This window comes from Capra hircus, chromosome 26 (assembly GCF_001704415.2).
Source record: "Capra hircus breed San Clemente chromosome 26, ASM170441v1, whole genome shotgun sequence".
In the NCBI taxonomy this organism is placed as follows: Eukaryota; Metazoa; Chordata; class Mammalia; order Artiodactyla; family Bovidae; genus Capra; species Capra hircus.
The window spans coordinates 12,658,057-12,675,876 of record NC_030833.1 but is presented as its reverse complement, the minus strand read 5'-3'; the positions used below and the strand labels follow the sequence as shown (position 1 = coordinate 12,675,876).

Genomic DNA, 17,820 nt, shown 5'->3' with positions numbered 1-17,820 from the left:
AGAGCAGGCTAGAAATGGATTGATGAGCAGTACCAGCAGGGGATGCTGTTGGACTGAGCCACGGTGGTGGCAGACAGGGGGCTGAGTTCTAGCGGCTTAACACTATTGGCTGCTGAGTCTACTGAATGGGGTGGGGGGAGCAGGGGAGTCCAGGGTGATGCCAGTGGTCCTGACTAAGCCGGTAAGCGGCAGTGTCATTTCCTGAGACTGGGAGGGAAAGATGCTCCCACATGTTTGTCTGGCTGGCAAAGTGCAGGGGACAGCTGGACATGGGCCTGTTGCTCAGGGGAGAGCCAGCCCCATGACAGGCCTGCCCAGCGGGCAGTGGCCATGTCAACAGCACTGGGGGCACAGATGACAGCAGCCTTTGCAGTGGAAGGTGGGGTGGAAAGACTGAGGGCAGAAACTCTTTGAAAAACTTTGGCTACACAGAGGGGTGTTTGTTTTTTCATGAGCCAGGTGACTCATGCAGTTGAAATGCTCCTGGGGAGAAGCAGAGGAGGGAGGCTGGAGCCAGAGGGGGCAGTGAAGGCTGCAGAGCCAGGCCCCGAGGAAACAGGCAGGGTTGGTCAGGCCCAAGCCTAGGACACCGCTGATCACGCAGGGAGGAGGGGAGGCTGGGCGTGGATGGACGGAGGTCAGCAGGCTTTGTGCCAGGAGGCCGATAGCCTTGGCTTTCACCGTGGAGGGCGAGAATGAGTCATCTGCCAGGGAGGAGAAAGAAGGAGCTGGGTAGCAGCTGGCAAAGGTTTTAAGCAGCTGTCTAAACAGGAGTAAGCTGAGAAGGGAAACACCATTGCTTTGGGGGTGGAAGGCCTTCACCCACTCCCCACCATTTTACCTGGAAGTGGGCTAGCAGTTTAATGCCTGTGCTTTGGGGCACATGGACCTTTCTCCTTCGTTTTCAAATACTCAACTCTAGACAAGTTTATTGGTAATTTCACAGTATCCTTTCACAGGCTGACAAACAAATAGAAAACTGAATCTTACATCACGCACACATCCCTTTAGCAACTGCACGTGGTGGGTCAGACAGGAAAGCCCCCGTTTCTCTTCTTCCATCCAAGCCTGTTTAACCCAAGGCAGGACCAGTCTCGGCAGGTGTCATCGTAAGCCATCCTGTCGGCACAGACACCTCTGGGGTTTCCAGGACACTTCTGGCAGGGTTCTTAAAACTGAAACCTTAGAGGAAGGTTTTCACGCAGGAACCAACCAAATGCAGCTAAAACACACACCTACACCCCTCTGTTATAGAAGAGTTCTGTTTCTTCGGTTGCTGACTGAATTTCCTTTTCAAGCTCACTGCACTGTATCTAAAAAAACAAAGTTAAATTCTTAATATGCATATTCAGGTTTTTTGCCTTATAAGTTAAAAAAGAATTTTTTTCAGGAGTTCCCAGTGTTCTAGTGGTTAGGACGTTAGGATTTGGAGCTTTCTGCCAAGGGCCCCCGGGTTCAATTCCCGGTTGGGGAACGAAGATCCTGCAAGCCATGTAGTGTAGCAAAAAAAAAAAGTTCAGAAAGCATCTGTTTCAGTCCAAGCTTTTCAGTGATGTCTAAAAAAAAAATTAACCTGGAATTCACTGGCAGTTCAGTGGTTAGGACTCCATTGCGGTCATTGCTGAGGGCCCGGGTTCAATCCCTGGTCAGGGAACTAAAATCCCACACACTGTGAGGCTTGCAGGATCTTAGCTCCCTGATCAAGGGCTGAGCCTGGGCCCCTTGCATTGCAAGTTCAGAGTCCTAACTACTAGACCATCGGGAAAGCCCCTTAAACACTTTCTTATGGAAAATTTCAAATATAAACAAACGCTGCAGCTCCCACAATGTCTGAGGAGGTACCCTGGGCAGGGCCCTGGCAGAACCTCTCTTAGTCCCACACTCTATCTGTAAGCCACCCCAGGCAGGACAGGACCACCATTCAGCCACCTGATGCCCACCGTGGATCAACAAGTTATTTTAAACGTCCAGCAAATGCCAAGTCTTACTTGGTGGGGGTTGGGGGTCAGGGGTGGTGATGGTGACAGCAACAAGCATTTCAGCCAAGAAATGCCGGAAATCGGTACCTACTACATCAGTAATGTCCTTGCTATCAGCAACAAGCCTTTGCAGAGGTATTATGACCTCCATCTGTCTTTAATAGAAACTAAGCCTCAGAGAGTTTAAGCAGATTGACCAGGGTCATGGATGAGCTGGGAATCAGTCCAGGTAGTCTGACTCATCACAGATTATAATATATCCTGCTCTATAGAGCAGCAGGGGCTTCCCAGGTGGCACTAATGGTAAAGATTCCAAGTGGTAAAGAATCTACCTGCCAATGCAGGAGACAGACTCGGGTTCAATCCTTGGGTCAAGAAGATTCCCCTGGAGTAGGAAATGGCAACCCACTCCAGTATTCTTGTCTGGGAAATCCCATAGACAGAGAAGCCTGGTGGGCTACAGTCCATGGGACTGCAAAGAGTCGGACGTGACTAAGCACGCACAGAACAAGTGTTACTGGCTGCACGTGAGCATTTAAGATTACACTAGGTTAAAAATTCAATCCCTCAGTCATATTAGCCATGTTTCCAGTGCTCAACAGCCAGCTGTGATGAGGGTCTACACATACTTGACTACACATACACAACGTTTCCATCATTGCAGAAAGTCCCATGGGATGGGGCGTCATATAGTATCTCATGAAGCTTTAAACTATCTCAAAGTTATTTTTGTTTGTTTGTTTGTTTGAATGTCCCAGAAAAACACTTTGGATACACAGTTAAGAAAAACAGAATCCAAAACTGTGCAAGTCATCTGCAGGGTGGGATCATGCGTAAATGATGGTATTTTGTTTTATTTCTCTGTAAACTTGGCCTGATTTTCAGAGAATGAGTTATCTCACTCTGATAATGAGAAGAGAGACTTTTTTTTTTTTTTTTGAGAGGAAGTTGAAGTGGGACACTTACCCGTCCAATCTGTGGGAAGACACTAAAGGAAACTGGCACCATCAATCCCATGACGAGGATAGTACAAGAAAGCTTCAGGGTCCACAGTGACCATGGATTCTGCAGGAAAAACTGGGTCCTGTAAGAAAAAGGTACCAGGGCTTTTTAATTTAATTTAAAAAAATTAAAAGATGGCTTACTTAAATTTTTATTTATTTTTTTGGTCTCACCACACGGCATGCAGGGTCTCAGTTCCCCATCCTGGGATTGAACCCAGGCCACCTCCCAGGGAAGCCTGGACTCACCCACTGGGCCACGAGGGATGTCCCTTCAGGGCTTTTTTAGAGGCCCGCCCTGTGCTCAAATAGCAGGCAAATTGTTTTGTGAGCAGCCGCAGGCCCAGCCTCCATTCCTAATCACCCCACAACAGGTGATACCAGCAGCTGCACAGATGGAGTGCTCTCTACACGTAGGCCCGGGCCAAGCACTTCATATGCACCTGCTATCCCCCGACCCTATGAGGTCTGTGTCATCATCATCTCCTTCACACCAACAAGAGGATGCAGCCACCAACCGGGTAAGGCCCTTGTCTAACATCTTCAAATTCTCAAAAGTGAGAGGTCAGATTCTAGGACCTGCGCCCTCCTCCCCTGGACTGTAACATTCTGACCCTGACCTCTGAGACTGTGGGAAGAAGGTGCAAGAAGCCTAGCCTGGGAAGTCAGAGACCTGGGGTCCTGGGGTCCATCTGGGGCTCGGCCACTGACAGACCCTGTGCCCTCCGGTAAGTCGCCTTCCCCTTCTGAGGCTTTTTTCAGAGGCAAAAATGAAAGGGTTGAGTCAGAAGGGCCACTGCGGCCAGTCTGCCTTGGATACTGTCATGGGTGTGGGACGAGGTCCCTTCCAGGTACCCCCAAGGCCCACCTGGAAATGAAGACCATCTCTCCCCATCAGGCAGGTGGTACCACTGTGCAGGCCTTGGAGGATGAACCTTGAGATCCCAGCTTTCCCAGAATCCCCCACAGAGGTCAGCCAGAAAGGAGCAGGGGGACCCAACCCAGCAGAAGTCCCCACACCCACCCAGCTGGATCGATCACGGGAAGTAAGAGTTGGACAGAACACTGCTGCTTCCTGAAATGCACTCCTTGTGTGGTCCAAGCAGAGGCTTCCTAGCTCAGCAGCCCAGACAGAGCAGGCTGGGCCAGCACCGGGCAGGTAACCCCTCCTGGACCAACAGAATCCTTTCCCAGGAGTTTGTGAACTGCGTGGAAGACAATCCCTGCCCTCAACCCCCCAAGGTTTGCTGTGTTTTTCTCTCCCATCCAGACACTGTGAGGACTTCCCTAGTGGTCTAGTGATTAAGGAGCCTCCCAGGTGGCGCTAGTGCTAAAGAGCCCGCCTGCCAATACAGGTTAGACATGAGAGACGGGTTCAGTCCTTGGGTTGGGAAGATCCCCTGGTGGAGGGCATGGCAACCCACTCCAGTACTCCGCCTTCCAATGCAGGGAGTGTGGGTTTGATCCCTGGTTGGGGAATTAAGGTCCCACATGCTGTGGGGTATGGCCAAAAATTAAAAAAAAAAAAAGGACACCGAAGGATACGAGCTGGGAGGTGGCCACAGTCACGTGTCAGCGTGAAAAAGCCCCATGCACAGAGGGAAAGGAGGGGGAAAACACCCACAAAGGAGAAGAGAGGGCTGTCCTGCACAAGAGTTCTGATCCGCTGCCGCAGGCCACTCCCCCCGCCCTGTTCCTGGTATCTAAACCAGTGCCTCTCCTCCTGTCCTAAGCTACTTCCTGCAAGTGGGGCCTCTCACACTAGCTGACCCCAGGCTTTCCTCCTAACAGGCCATGGCAGGGACTTCCCTGGTTGTCCAGTGGTTAAGATACAGTGCTGCTAATGCAGGGGGCCTAGGTTTGATCCGTGGTTGAGGAATTAGATCCACAAGCCACAGCGAAAAGATCCTGCATGCCACAAGTAAAAACTGGCGCGCCCAAATGAATAAATATTAAAATAATATTAAAATGAATAAATAAAGGAATGGCAGTCAACTGATTCTGGGCCACTTAAGCTAATTTAGCACATGCTTGGAACGAAGAGGGAAAAGAGACTTGAGCAACATCCATAGCACATGAGAGCTGGGAAAGAAAAGTGAAAAAGCGAAAGTGTTAGTCACTCAGTCATGTCTGACTCTGTGACCCCATGGACTGTAGCCTGCCAGGCGCTTCTGTTCCTAGAATTCTCCAGGCAAGAATACTGGGGTGAGTTGCCAGGCCCTTCTTCAGGGCCCGCAAATCCTCCAAACTCATCTATCAACAGAAATGAGGAATCGAGCCTCAGCAGGTGCAGGGACACGCCCATGGAGTAGATGTAACTGAGGACAGAGCCTGGGGGAGGGTCCAGGTTTGTTGGAATGTGTACATCAGGATTTCCAGGCCTGCCCTAAATCAATCTTGCCATCTTAATGGTAATGAAGACTGTTTAGAAGGAAGATTCCTAAAGCACCTTCTTCCCACCCCGCTCATCAGGTTCAGTATTTGACAGATTTTATACGATTTTGATGGTCAACATGTTTGTTCCTTCCCAGGGATATAAGCATACCTCTTACCTTTTAAAAAAGTATGCGAAGACTTCAGGGATAAATGCAGAGGTCCCAAACAGCGCAACTCTGGATGTTGCTGTATCTTTAACAGCCTAGAGGAAATGAAAAGAAAGCAGCTTAGCACATGGAGTGGGATGATTTCCACCGATCTTGCAACTCACGACAGAGACTGGCAAGCTACCATTCTCCCCTCTCTGCACGTGCAAAGAGCTGGAAGCAGCGCTTGACCTGCACATGTACAGAAGATGCCTGGAGTGATCGGAGATGAGATTAACCTATCCCTAACTCCATAATGGTCTCCATCCCTCCCACCAGCCACCCCAAATAAAACATTAAGTACAAGCAGAAGCAGCTGACAGATAAATCCTTACTTAGAACCAAGTGGCAGTCCCTTTGCTGGAAAAGACTGATTTGCCACTGAGGACATCTCCACGTTCTTCTTCCAGTCCAGGACTCTGCACACCAACCTTCCTCTCCTGAACCACCCCCAGTTAATCCCACTCCTTCCAGTAGGGGAAGCCCAGCTCCGAGTGCACTGGCATGGCATCATGTCCGCATGTAACATGCATGAGTCTGCCTGCATGCACCCATCTTTTGCTTGTGTGATGAACAGTGTGTTATAAAGTTTTATTTTGCATAAACATGTATGTATAGTCTATACCGTGTTGCCATCTTTTCTATACCATACGTTACTCTCTATATTGAACCTTTAAACATATCACTGACAGTACGAGTTATATGCACAAAATCAGGTGTATTCAAGGGCAACATCGGAGATGTTCAAGGGAAATTTTGACTATAGATGACACTTGCATTGGAACGTCAGAACCCAACCCCTGGGTACATGCTCAGTGCAAGATAGACAGGCACTCTGCCCACTCTGCCCTCCCCTGAAATCTGTTTTGTGCACTTCTGGCCTCCTGTGACCCTGTGGCTACAGCCCATTGTCCAGGCTTCTCTGCTATGGCCCACATGCCTGTTTTCTGCCTAGGACACTAATGCTCAGCTCATCTGATCCCCTGCAGGAATGCCCTTCCCCGACGAGGACAGAGGGCTGCAAGGAGGGTGGCTTTTAAAAATAACCTTTCAGGAATACAAGATAAAGTCACTCGACTCCAAGAAGAAAAGAGTGGTGGCTGAGCCTGGTGTGTTTCGGTGTCAGCAGGGCAAGGCCCGCCTCTCTCCATTTGTCTTGTGTGGAAGGGAAGACATTCCAAACCAGACACCGGTCATGAGGAGACACTGTGAGACGTGAGATGGCCTGCAACTGAGTACCCAACACAGCTAGTCAAAGGAAAACAGCATGGACTAGGCTCCTGAAATCTGATCAAAGGTGCCCTATTACAATCAGATATTGCTGGTTACGTAGTTTTTGAAATTTTAGCTGAAGAAAAGAACCCTTCCGGTGACAGGGAAGTGACGAAAGAATGATCAAGCTTATGCACGGTCACAGACACTTTATTCTTAAGAGGAAGATCAGCTTTTTTAAGTAGATCATCAAACCTTTCTTTCACCCTAAATTGGCCGTGTTGCAAACAAGGAAGCTCTTCTCAATAAGGTGGGCTAGATAACTGGGTAGCTAGCAGGGCCTGAAGCTCCCTCCCAGCCCCTGGAGAGAAGCGATGCTGACCGGTGAGGGGGTGGGTCTCCAGAGCCCAGCAGAGCGCCCAAGAGGTGGGAGGTGCTGAAGAACAACCTGTGGATTAAGCATTTGCTCTTGTGCTTCTCACCATGCCCTGCAGTTAAAATTCAGTTGAAGAAAAATGCCAACACACATCCACACACACAGTTGTACACAAGTGGTCAGAGCGGCATCAGGGGCAACAGCCAAAAATTGGACACAATCCAAATGTCCATCGCCTGAGGAATAGACAAGCAACACGTGGTACAGCCATACAGCGGAAGACTACTCGGCAATAAAAAGCAACGCACTATCAATGCATTAAAAGATGGATGAACCTCAAAAGTCAAAGAGGCCAGACGCAAAAATACTGTGATTCACTTGCATGGAACTTCTAGAAAAGGTAAAACAATGAAGACGTAAAGCAGATCAGTGTTTCCCTGGGGCTGGGGGTGGGAGGGGGACTGACTGAAATGGGCACCCGACAAAATTTTCAGGGGGATGAAAATGTTCTAAAATTGGACTGCAGCGGGACTTCCCTGGTGGTCCAAGGGCTAAGACTCTGTGCTCCCAGTCTTGGTCAATCCCTGGTCAAGGAACTAGATCCTACAAGCTGCAACTAAGAGTTTCCGCACACCGCAACTAAGACCCAGTAGAGCCAAATACTAAAAATTGAAATAATAATAAAATAAATCTCGATATATATTTGGGTTCTCTGGTAGCTCAGCTGGTAATGAATCCAACTGCAATGCAGGAGATCCCAGTTCGATTCCTGAGTTGGGAAGATCCACTGGAGAAGGTGGCGCTAGTGGTAAAGAACCCGCCTGCTAAGGCAGGAGACAGAGGAGACGTGGGTTCAATCCCTGGCTTCAGAAGATCCTCTGGAAGAGAAGGGCGTGGCAACTGACTCCAGTATTCTTGCCTGGAGAATCCCACAGACAGAGGAGTCTGGTGGGCTACAGTCCATAGGGTTCCAAAAGAGTCAGACACGACTGAAGCGACTTAGCACAGCACACACTTAATGTATTTATATAAATGACTGATAGATGGTCAGATATTCTATTGGTTCTGTTTCTCTGGAGAACCCAGATACCATTTAAACATCAGAGTGCAAATGTAAACTCTGAGCATCATGAGAAAAGACAGATCAGAAAAGGCTGAAGGGAGATGTGAATTTGTTACCAGCTCTCAGACTGACAATTAAATTCTTTGCCCCAGAGGCAGGCAGCTTACAGCTCCAAGGCGTGCATCCCCTACCTTTGTCCCAGCTTTTCTGGAATAACCTATGACATTGCCTTCCCTGTCCATGACCTCGATCCCGCGCACGGGCTCCAAACTTCGGGAGGCGATCACGTTCATCCCACTGAGCTGGGCTGTGGGCGTAAAGAAGGAAACAGAGGGATGAGTGAGGGTCCGGTGAAGGGACATGTTTTCGAGGTCACGCCTCTTTCTCTGATGGGTGTGCTTTGCCGATCCATGGGTGGTCACCTGACACATATGAGGTCAGCTCTCTCCTGGGCTGTAGAGTCAGGGTCAGAACTACTGGCCTCTCAGTCTTGGATCCTGACTACAACCCAGCCCCAGGTCCCGACACCCTTGACGGGATTCCCAGAAAAACTCCGGGGCCCTTGAAATATGCCTGCCTTCTTTGCTGAAGCTGGCTTGACCTAGTTTCTATAACATAATTTCCCAGATTTTACCACTGACCTAATTCTGCCAACTCTTCAAGCTGCTTTGATTTCTAAGCCCAAATGCTGAGTGTGAATTACTGAACTTGCAGGCTGGCAAATTTAAAACAGTTGGTTGATATCTCTGTCCCTCCCTTGGAGTCAGACCACTGGTTTGAAATCCCCAAGACTACTACTTCCTCCCTGTGTAACCCTAGAAAATCTCCCTAACCGCCCCTTGCCTCAGTCTCCTCATCTGTAAATGGGGATAATATTACCTGCCCCTAAGTTGTTGTCAAGATTCAGTGACATAATGTATGGACAAGGCTTGTACAGTCTTTACAAAAAGATGGAGACGTAGAGAATGGACATCAGAGAGAGGTGGGGATGGGGGATGAACTGGGAGACTGGGATTGCTGTACATACACTACCATGCGTAAAACCGAGAGCTAGTGGGAAGCTGCTTCGCAGCACAGGAGCTTAGCTCAGCGCTCTGTGATGACCTGGAGGGATGGGATGGGGCAGTGGGAAGGAGGTTCAAGACGGAGCGTAAATGTGTATACACACACACACACACACACACACACACACATACATATAGCTGATTCACTTTGCTATACAGCAGAAACTAACAACATTGTAAAGCAATTATATTCCAATAAAAAAATTTTAAAATAATAATATATCAATTGGAGTATAATTAATATTATAAATATAAGCATATTTATTTATATAAATATAAATAAATAAAATGTAATTTGTGTTTCCAGGTTTGTGTTCATCCTTTGACAACTTAAGGGGTATCTACAGAGAAAGCGTCATTTCTCAAAACAAAGACCCCCATCTGGACCTGGGGGCACCAGCAAGCTGTAAATGGTGGCTCTCACCAGCTCTCATGAGGCCCAGGGACTGGGGTACCCCTGAAGATGGAGGCAGGCTCCTGCTTACCGAGGATGAAGACAGGAATGACGTTTCTGCTCAGAATGCTACTCATTGAAAGCCTTACTTGGAGCAAACGAGGGAATAACTAGAAAATGAGAGAGACAAATCATTATCGCATGGGACCAGCAGAGAGCTAGTGTCAGCTTAGTTCCTGTTATAGGGCAAGACCCTGCAAGTGTCTCCTCATATTTCTTGTTTTAATTCCTGCGACACTGAAGAGTTCTCCCTGATCATCAGAGGAACACTTGGAGACTTAGGCTACAGAACGTGTCCAGAGTCACTAAGATGATAAGGATTTGAGCCAAGATGTGAACCCAGGCTCTGAAGTCTACATTTTCACTCATTACAGTATCCTGACATTGAAAGCAACACACAATTTGTATAACATGTTTATAAACATGACATTATTCTTTTTTTGGTTGCATAGCGCTGCATATGGGATTTTAGTTCCCTGACCAGGGATCAAACCTACACCCCCTGCAGTGGAAGTTCAGAGTCTTAACCACTGGACCACCAGTGAAGTCCCCTGAATTAATTTTTTTAAGAAAGATAACTGAGTCCATGCCTAGAAACTTAGGGGGAAAAAAATCACATAATTTTGGGGTTATAGGATTATAGGTAACTTTGATTTTCTTCTTTATGTCTTAATCATACTTTCTAAATTCAGTTAGAACATAAAGTTTTGATTCTGAGGAGTAAAAGATTTGACACATTTTAAAAATACATACGCCCAAAAAAGTTGAAGACACAATCACTCCTGCTCCTAGTAATAAGCTCTCATATGCACGACGATCCTAGGGAAAAACAAAGGTTCATATTTAGCAAATAGCACAGTTTTACCCAGGAAAGTCCAACAAACACACAAAATTGCCAAAAGAAAGACTGTGAAACTGCATGGCCTCTGGGCTTCGTAATACTCACATAGCTTGCATTTCCATTGACGATGTTGAAGACTGTGCTGTAGGTGTAGAAGGAAGCCTGCAGGAAGACAGAGGTGAACACGTCACATTTTGGTTTCAAGTGCAACAAATTCAATAATTTTGAAATAGAAAGAACTGCTACCTGAGGTAAAATCATGGACTTCAGATTTTTCACTGGGAGCATTGACAGAAATAGCTGCAAAGAAAGTAAAGCAGATATAGACTACTGTATATAAAATAAACAAGGACCTACTGTGTAGTACAGAGAACTATACCCAAGATCTTATAATAACCTACAATGGAAAAGAATCTGAAAAAGAATACATATACAATGAATCACTCTGCTGTAAACCTGAAACACTGTAAATGAAGTATACTTCAATTAAAGAAAATAAAGCAGAGCTGAGAGTGTCTTGGGGGCGGGGAGGGAAGGCCTGCGGTACACAGAATCTCCCCAGGGAGATGTGGAACAGTCCCCAAGAGTGGGGCAAGAAGCAGATGTGGATGCTGGGGGCAAGTGGCCAGGTGGTGTTGGACAGGCCCCCATGGGCAGTGAGAGCTCGGGGCGGTGGGGGCTCACAGTGGTCCCTGTCTCCAGACATGCAATCAAGCAGGGTGGCTGAGAAGCATCATTTTAATTTATTTTAAATTAAATTTGCAGGCAGCAGAGGAGTGCTGTCACTTAGTAAGCATGCCTCATGAAAGCCAAGGTGGACAGCCTCACTGGGGGTGATTCTGGGTCCCAGGGGAGGGCCTGCCTGACTGGGGAGGGGGGAGCTTGGGGAGAGGAGGTGATAGCCAGTGACATGGGCCTGTGCCACAGAGTATGTCCTAACTCATCAACCTTCCCCTTAGCGTTTGGCACATGGTAGGTATTCAAAGAAAGGGTTACCTTGTGACATTGTGTATCCTCAACAGGCCCTGATGCCCGGGGGGATAAGTAGGGGTGGGGTGTGGACAAGGGTCAGAGGTGAGAGGTCCTAAGCATCTATCAGGCAGTCACGGGACAGGGTCCCAGAGCTTAGGAGATGGATGGACGTCCTCCTGACCCCTTGGCTTCTTAGTGGTGAATGGCAGCTTACTCACCGTGGGCGCCGTGAAAGGCAGGAGAGCTGGTGAAAAAGACAAGAGGGTCAGTGACCGCAGAGAGGGTGGAAAACCGCACACCCTGAAGCCTCTTCTCAGGCACGGGAGTCAAAGGATATTTTTTATGCACTTTTCTTTCTAATAAAAATAATAACTACCTCGGAGAAGGCAACCCCACTCCAGTACTCTTGCCTGGAAAATCCCACGGACAGAGGAGCCTGGTAGGCTGCAGTCCATAGGGTCGCTAAGAGTTGGACACGACCGAGCGACTTCACTTTCACTTTTCACTTTCATGCATTAGAGAAGGAAATGGCAACCCACTCGTGTTCTTGCCTGGAGAATCCCAGGGACGAGGGAGCCTGGTGGGCTGTCTATGGGGTCACACAGAGTCGTACACGACTGAAGTGACTTAGCAGCAGCCTAAGGCAAAACTTAAAACCAGCACAGCAGAGGAAGACCTGACCAGGCTTTCTCTCATTGAGGGTAAGCGGTCACTTGTTGCAAGTCATTGTTCATCCTTCCAGGTGAATTCAATCCATCTGTGACACTGTGGCTTATAATAAGACATATGTATTTGGTCTTCATCCCTATTCCTGGCACAGAGATCCTAAAACCCTTGAAATTTCCGAAGTGAGAAGGGGGATAAAGGTGAAAGGAGTGTCTTATTCTTTTTTTTTTTAATTTGTTTGGCTGCACCAGGTCTTAGCTGCAGCACACAGGATCTAGTTCCCTGGTGAAGGATTGAACCTGGGCCCCCTGTGTTGATAGCATGGAGTCTTAGCCACTGGACCAAGTGCCTCTCATTCTTCAAAGCAAGCCCCTTTCAACCACACCTGAGATAATGTCAATATGGTGACTTTGGGAAAGCACCGAAGGATGGGGCTGGTTGCCAGGGGAACCAACCACATGACTTGGCAGGAGGCAAGGTTTTCTAAAGTTACAAACCACTTATGAAAATTAGAATCAACTCACCTGCAGGTCGAAAAGGACCAGGGATTAGTCTGCTACTGTCAGGATGCACTGTGGACTTCAGAAGGGTAAACACAAAGGTGAGTCTGATGTTTGGTTTTGTTATTTTAGGCTAAAAATTAGGATGGGGCTGAAACTTACAAGACTTCTCTTCCAAGCTTCTTGTATCTAAAAAGAGAAAGACCAAGCAATAGCTTTTAAAGGTGGCTCAGCAGCCAAAATAGCTCCTCTCCAGTTTCATTTCTGGTACCACCTTTGCTCCACCTTTCAGAGAGTGGAGGGTGAAGTGTTTTCTACCACGAGGGGCAGAGCAGATCAAAACAAGTAAATCAAATGAATGAACTAACAAGAAGCAAAAATAAGAGCCACACAAAAATGACCAAAACATTAAAAAGCCCCCCAAGCCTGTGACCTTGGAGAGGCCAACATCTAACTCGCCCCTTGGGGGAGTCCCTGAACGCAGCCAGCCTCCCCCGGCTCAGAGTGGAGCAGGCTGCGTGCACACCATGCCATTAGCCAAGTCACTGTAACAGAGCCAGGTGTGAGTTCAGAGGCCCCAACAAGTTCTTAGAAAAACCAAGTTAAACATGCAAGCTTTCCGCAGGCTGCCTCAAGGGACTGATGTTTGTGGGCTCTGGAAAGCCCCATTTGCTGCAAGGTAGATAACAAACACTGGGCTTAAGACTTTGGGCAGGGGCTGTAACCCCGCCCCGTAACACTGCTTCTAACAGGGAGCAGATTCTGACTTCAGAGGCCTGCCAGAATTCTGGAATTTGCCATGGGGCTCAGGAGTCAGCTACAGAGAACACCCATAGCAGATACTGCAACTGCCAATCTCTGCTGCACAGGAGGAACCTATGCTTTTTTCCCCTTAATACTAGTTCCTAACAGTCATATCTCATATTCATCTAGCTTACAAGAAGGAGTCCTAACTATATTTTAAAAGCTAACCCAACTGAGTAGTGTTTATGATGACAAAATCCCACCTGAGTTCAGACCATGCAGTTGGAATTACCTGAATGCAGCCAAGCCCAGCCTTGAGCCAGGCACACCTGGGAACAAGAAACATACCCTTTTGTCCTCCAGGTCACCTCTGGATGCATCTTCATTTGTTAACAACAGTTGCCTCGATTTTTCTATTTTTTCCTACAATTAGATATAAAGAAATCAAGCAATGATCTCAACTTCAGATTTATCCACAGATTTAAGAATCACATGCTTACTAACACCTGATTTTAATTTTTGTTTTTTTTTTTTTACTTCTCCAAGAGGCTTGCAGGATCTTAATTCTTGATCAGGGATTGAACCCACACTCAGTATTACACTGCATGAATATACCATTTTATATTTCTCTATTTCCCTACTGATATGCATTCAGCTTGTTTCTTATTTTTCTCTATTATGAACAAAATGACAGGGAACATTTATTTGAGCACAAAGATGGGAGTGTCCCTGTGGATCTGGCTGAAAGTGTCATTGCCGGTTTCTCATGAAGGGTTTCTCTTCCTCTTCATCCCTCAGCCACACCTGGTTCAAACTCTCATCTTTCACTTAAACAATTGAGTCATCACCTGACATGATCATAGTCTGGGTCCCTCTGGTTACTCACATGGCTAAGTAAAAATCCCTCTTGTCTGAAAGATACATAAGAACTGTCTGGTTCCCCTGAGTTAAAAGACCCAGTAACTGGGTGACCTGGCCCCTGTCCCCCTCCCCTCTGCTTACAGTCCTGTCTTCCTGACAGGTCCTCCCTGGCCCACCCTCCCTCCCTCCCAGCCTTCTTTTAACAGCCTCCCCCAATTCCCTGCCACAGCTTGCCTTTGGAGCCCTGGGTCAAGGTCTGTGACTAGCTTTGCTAGTCTCTCCTCCATTACCAGGGAGGTTTGTTTTGATTCCCTTTGAAACCACCAGCACCAGGCCCAGTGTTAGGTTGGTTGTTGTTTAGTCAATAAGTTGTGTCCAACTCTTTTGTGGCCCCATGGACTATAGCCCTCCAGGCTCCTCTGACCATGGGATTTCTTAGGCAAAAATACTGGAGTGGGTTGCCATTTCCTTCTCCAGGGGATCTTACAGACCCAGGAATTGAACCTGTCTCCTACATTGCAGGCAGATTGTCTACCACTGAGTCATTCACCCAGGAAGCCAGGATTTGGTACTACCTGTTAAATGGATGTCTGTTTTTATGTAGCAAACTTCCAATCTCACAAGTTCATTCACAAGGAGTAAAAACATGATAATATACATGGATTCTGCTATCTCAACTGCTTTGAAAAGGGAGATACAACCTTCACATTTCAGAATAAAACCTGAAATTCACTATTTTGAAAACAAGAAAATACTTACAATTGAAAGGACCAAATTTGTAGGATCCAGCAATTCTGTCCACTGAAGAAATCTTTGAATAAAAGACTTAAAAGGGGCAGGAGCACCAGAGAGGTTAATGGCAGCAGAAAAACAAAAACAGGTAATAATAACAGTTAACATTATTTTCAGAACCTCATGGGGCCTTCTCTTTGCAGCATCTCCTAGAATCCTCACAACATCCCCATCTTACAGGTGAAGACACTGAAGCTTCCAAGGGCTCATGAATGTACTCAAGGAAGCCCAACCAGGAAATGACCCAGTGGCCTGTGCTCTTCACTTCAAATTGCTCTTGAGGATTAAAAGCCCAGACTTTAGAGTCAAATAGAGTCAAATGTTCACTCCCCACATATCACCTTGAAGCACTGCCTAGAAAGGTGTTAGAATCTGTTTCTTCACACCCCTCGGGTGATTATAAGGCTTGCGTGCGTGCTATGCCACCTCGTTGCAACCCTGTGGACTGTAGCCTGCCAGGCTCCTCTGTCCATGGGATTCTCCAGGCAAGAATACTGGAGTGGGTTGCCATTTCCTCCTCCAGGGGATCTTTGAGACCCAGAGATTGAACCGAATTTTCCTGCACTTCTGTGGATTCTCTACCAGAGTTACCTGGAAAGCCTGGTTATAAGGCTTAACTCCAGTCATAAAGAACTGAACTCTCCAGTGAAGGCTGAATAAAGGCAGTTTGGTTCACATATGGAGAAAGGAGGCTTGGTTTGCTTCCCAAAGCCCGCTGACTTTGCAGTGACTCCTTCTTTGAGACCTGCCTCTGCTAGAAGTCCCTGGTGGCTCAGAGGTTGAAGTGTCTGCTTGGAATGCAGGAGACCTGGGTTCGATCCCCTAGGGAAGGAAAATGGCATGGAGGGAGGAGCCTGGCTACAGTCCATGGGGTCACAAAGAGTCGGACGCGACTTCACTTTCACTTCCTGCTAGGACAGCTTGAGTTCCTTGTCCTTGACTTTCCCACCTAAGAGAATAGAGCTAAGCTCTACTCAAGGTCAAGGATGAGTGAGGAAACGTGCTGTCCAATTAACCACATGTGGCCAGGCCAATTTGAGATGTGCTGTATGTGGAAACCATACACAAAGGACTTCTAGAGAAAAGGATGTAAGAAATCGCATTCATAATTTTTTATATCGATATGTTGAAATGTTAATATTTTGTTTCTACTGGGCTAAATGCAATATATTATTGAAATTACAAGGTAAAAAGTCATATATATATTTTTAATGTGACTACTAGAAAATTTGGAATTACCCACGTGGCTCCATCCTATTTCTATTGGACAGCGCCTCCGGGCCACTGCCTGGAGGCGGGGCTTCCCGCAGCCCGTAATCTCACAGTCAGGATGCCGTCGGCATCCTGCAAGCCTGGCTTTCCCTTCCCCTCCCCGGGGTCTGAAAGGGGAAGGCGGGTGCTGCGACCACGTGGCCTGCTCAAGGTCACGGCGGCCAGCGGCGACTCCAGGCCGCGCGGCCCGCGCCCTCCCCGCCCCCAGCTGCGCCGGGCCCGGGCCGTACTTGGCGTTCGGTGATCCAGAAGCGCACGTTGGGTTCCATGTGGGCGGCGGCGCCGCTGCACCCTGGGAGCCGCCCGGCCTTCGGCACTTCTTCCTCCTCTTCCGGGCTCCTCTTCCTGGGACCTTAAGAGCTGCCAGGAAAGGCCGCGGCGGCCGGGCCTGGCGGGGAGGAGGAGCCCGGCGGCGAGCTCCGCCCCGGGCGCGCGCGCGTCCCTTGTCCCGGCTCCCGGCTCCCAGGCCCGCGCGCCCTCGGCTCCTCGGTACCGCGTGCGCTCTGTTCCCGCTCCTGGGTTCCTGCACCCCTGCTGTCGCCTGGAGCCCACCTCCCTCATAGGCCAGGTCTTCCCAACCTTGTTCCTTACTTTCAGGTAGGCTGGCCGCCTGCAGGCCTAGACGGGGCACCTATGTAACCCCCATATCATGGGACCTACAGCGAAGATCCGATCAGGGGCGCGTGGCACCTTCCACAGCCTCACCCTGCACTCCTGCAGCGTCTGACCGTCTCGAGCACAGGTTTTTTTACCCACGGAAATCCCTTTGATTGCATGGGATGTAGGGTAGGACTACATAATTTGTGCGGCCCAGTGGTACCTCTTTTTCGAATTTTCAGAAGTCGACTTGAGAGAATTAAACCAAGCCCTGGGGCCCTTCTAGGTTCCCTAGCCCTGCCTCCCAGGCAATGTCTCTGCCCAAGTGCTTTCCCCCTGCTCTGGGGCAAATCCAGTTTCCTCTGCTGAACTTGAGAACAGGTGAAGTGACGTGAAGTGAAGTCGCTCAGTCGTGTCCGACTGTGCGACCCCATGGATGGTAGCCTACCGGTCTCCTCCGTCAATGGGATTTTCCAGGCAAGAGTGCAGGTAGAGACACTTATGGAGGAAAATGTGCCTTCCTTCTGCCTCCATCCACTTCCGCAGCACTGGGGTGTGTGAGGGTTATGTGTGTTTGTGGAAGGCTGGATGTTGAGGGTGTTCAGGGGGCTCCTCAGGAGTCCTAGGTTAGGGACCTGGTGCCATGGAATACTTGGTTGTGTGACCCTGGTCAAGTCAGTATCTTCAAGTCTACTTTCTCATCTGTAAAATGATGACAATAATTGTATCTGTTGTGTTTTTGTTGTCGGTCCAATGAGAGAAGACATGTGAAAGCCCTAGCAGTGCTGGGTCCATAGGACGTGCTCAGTCTGGGCCACTTGCAGCCAGTTGGCCTTTGCCCTCC

At 48.3% G+C, this 17,820-nt stretch overlaps 1 protein-coding gene across 1 annotated transcript; it reads right to left on the bottom strand.

Moving 5' to 3' along the window:
• Nucleotides 898-16,790, bottom strand: SFXN4 (sideroflexin 4). Its single transcript, XM_018041445.1, has 14 exons — nucleotides 16,610-16,790; nucleotides 15,075-15,140; nucleotides 13,803-13,877; nucleotides 12,873-12,899; nucleotides 12,735-12,789; nucleotides 11,763-11,788; nucleotides 10,819-10,872; nucleotides 10,678-10,734; nucleotides 10,485-10,550; nucleotides 9,763-9,841; nucleotides 8,405-8,520; nucleotides 5,533-5,618; nucleotides 2,946-3,063; nucleotides 898-1,313 (listed from the first exon to the last, which is right to left on the bottom strand). The coding sequence occupies exons 1-14, from the start codon at nucleotides 16,646-16,648 to the stop codon at nucleotides 1,236-1,238; spliced, it is 942 nt and encodes a 313-aa protein (XP_017896934.1). The 5' UTR covers nucleotides 16,649-16,790; the 3' UTR covers nucleotides 898-1,235.

Coding starts and splice junctions, on each gene's coding strand:
- SFXN4 (XM_018041445.1), bottom strand. CDS start 16,648: ATGGAACCCAACGTGCGCTTCTGGATCACCGAACGCCAA. Junction 13,878..15,074: donor CAAATTTGGTCCTTTCAATT/GTAAGTATTTTC, acceptor ATCTAATTGTAG/GAAAAAATAGAAAAATCGAG. Junction 3,064..5,532: donor TTCGCATACTTTTTTAAAAG/GTAAGAGGTATG, acceptor TTTTTCTTACAG/GACCCAGTTTTTCCTGCAGA.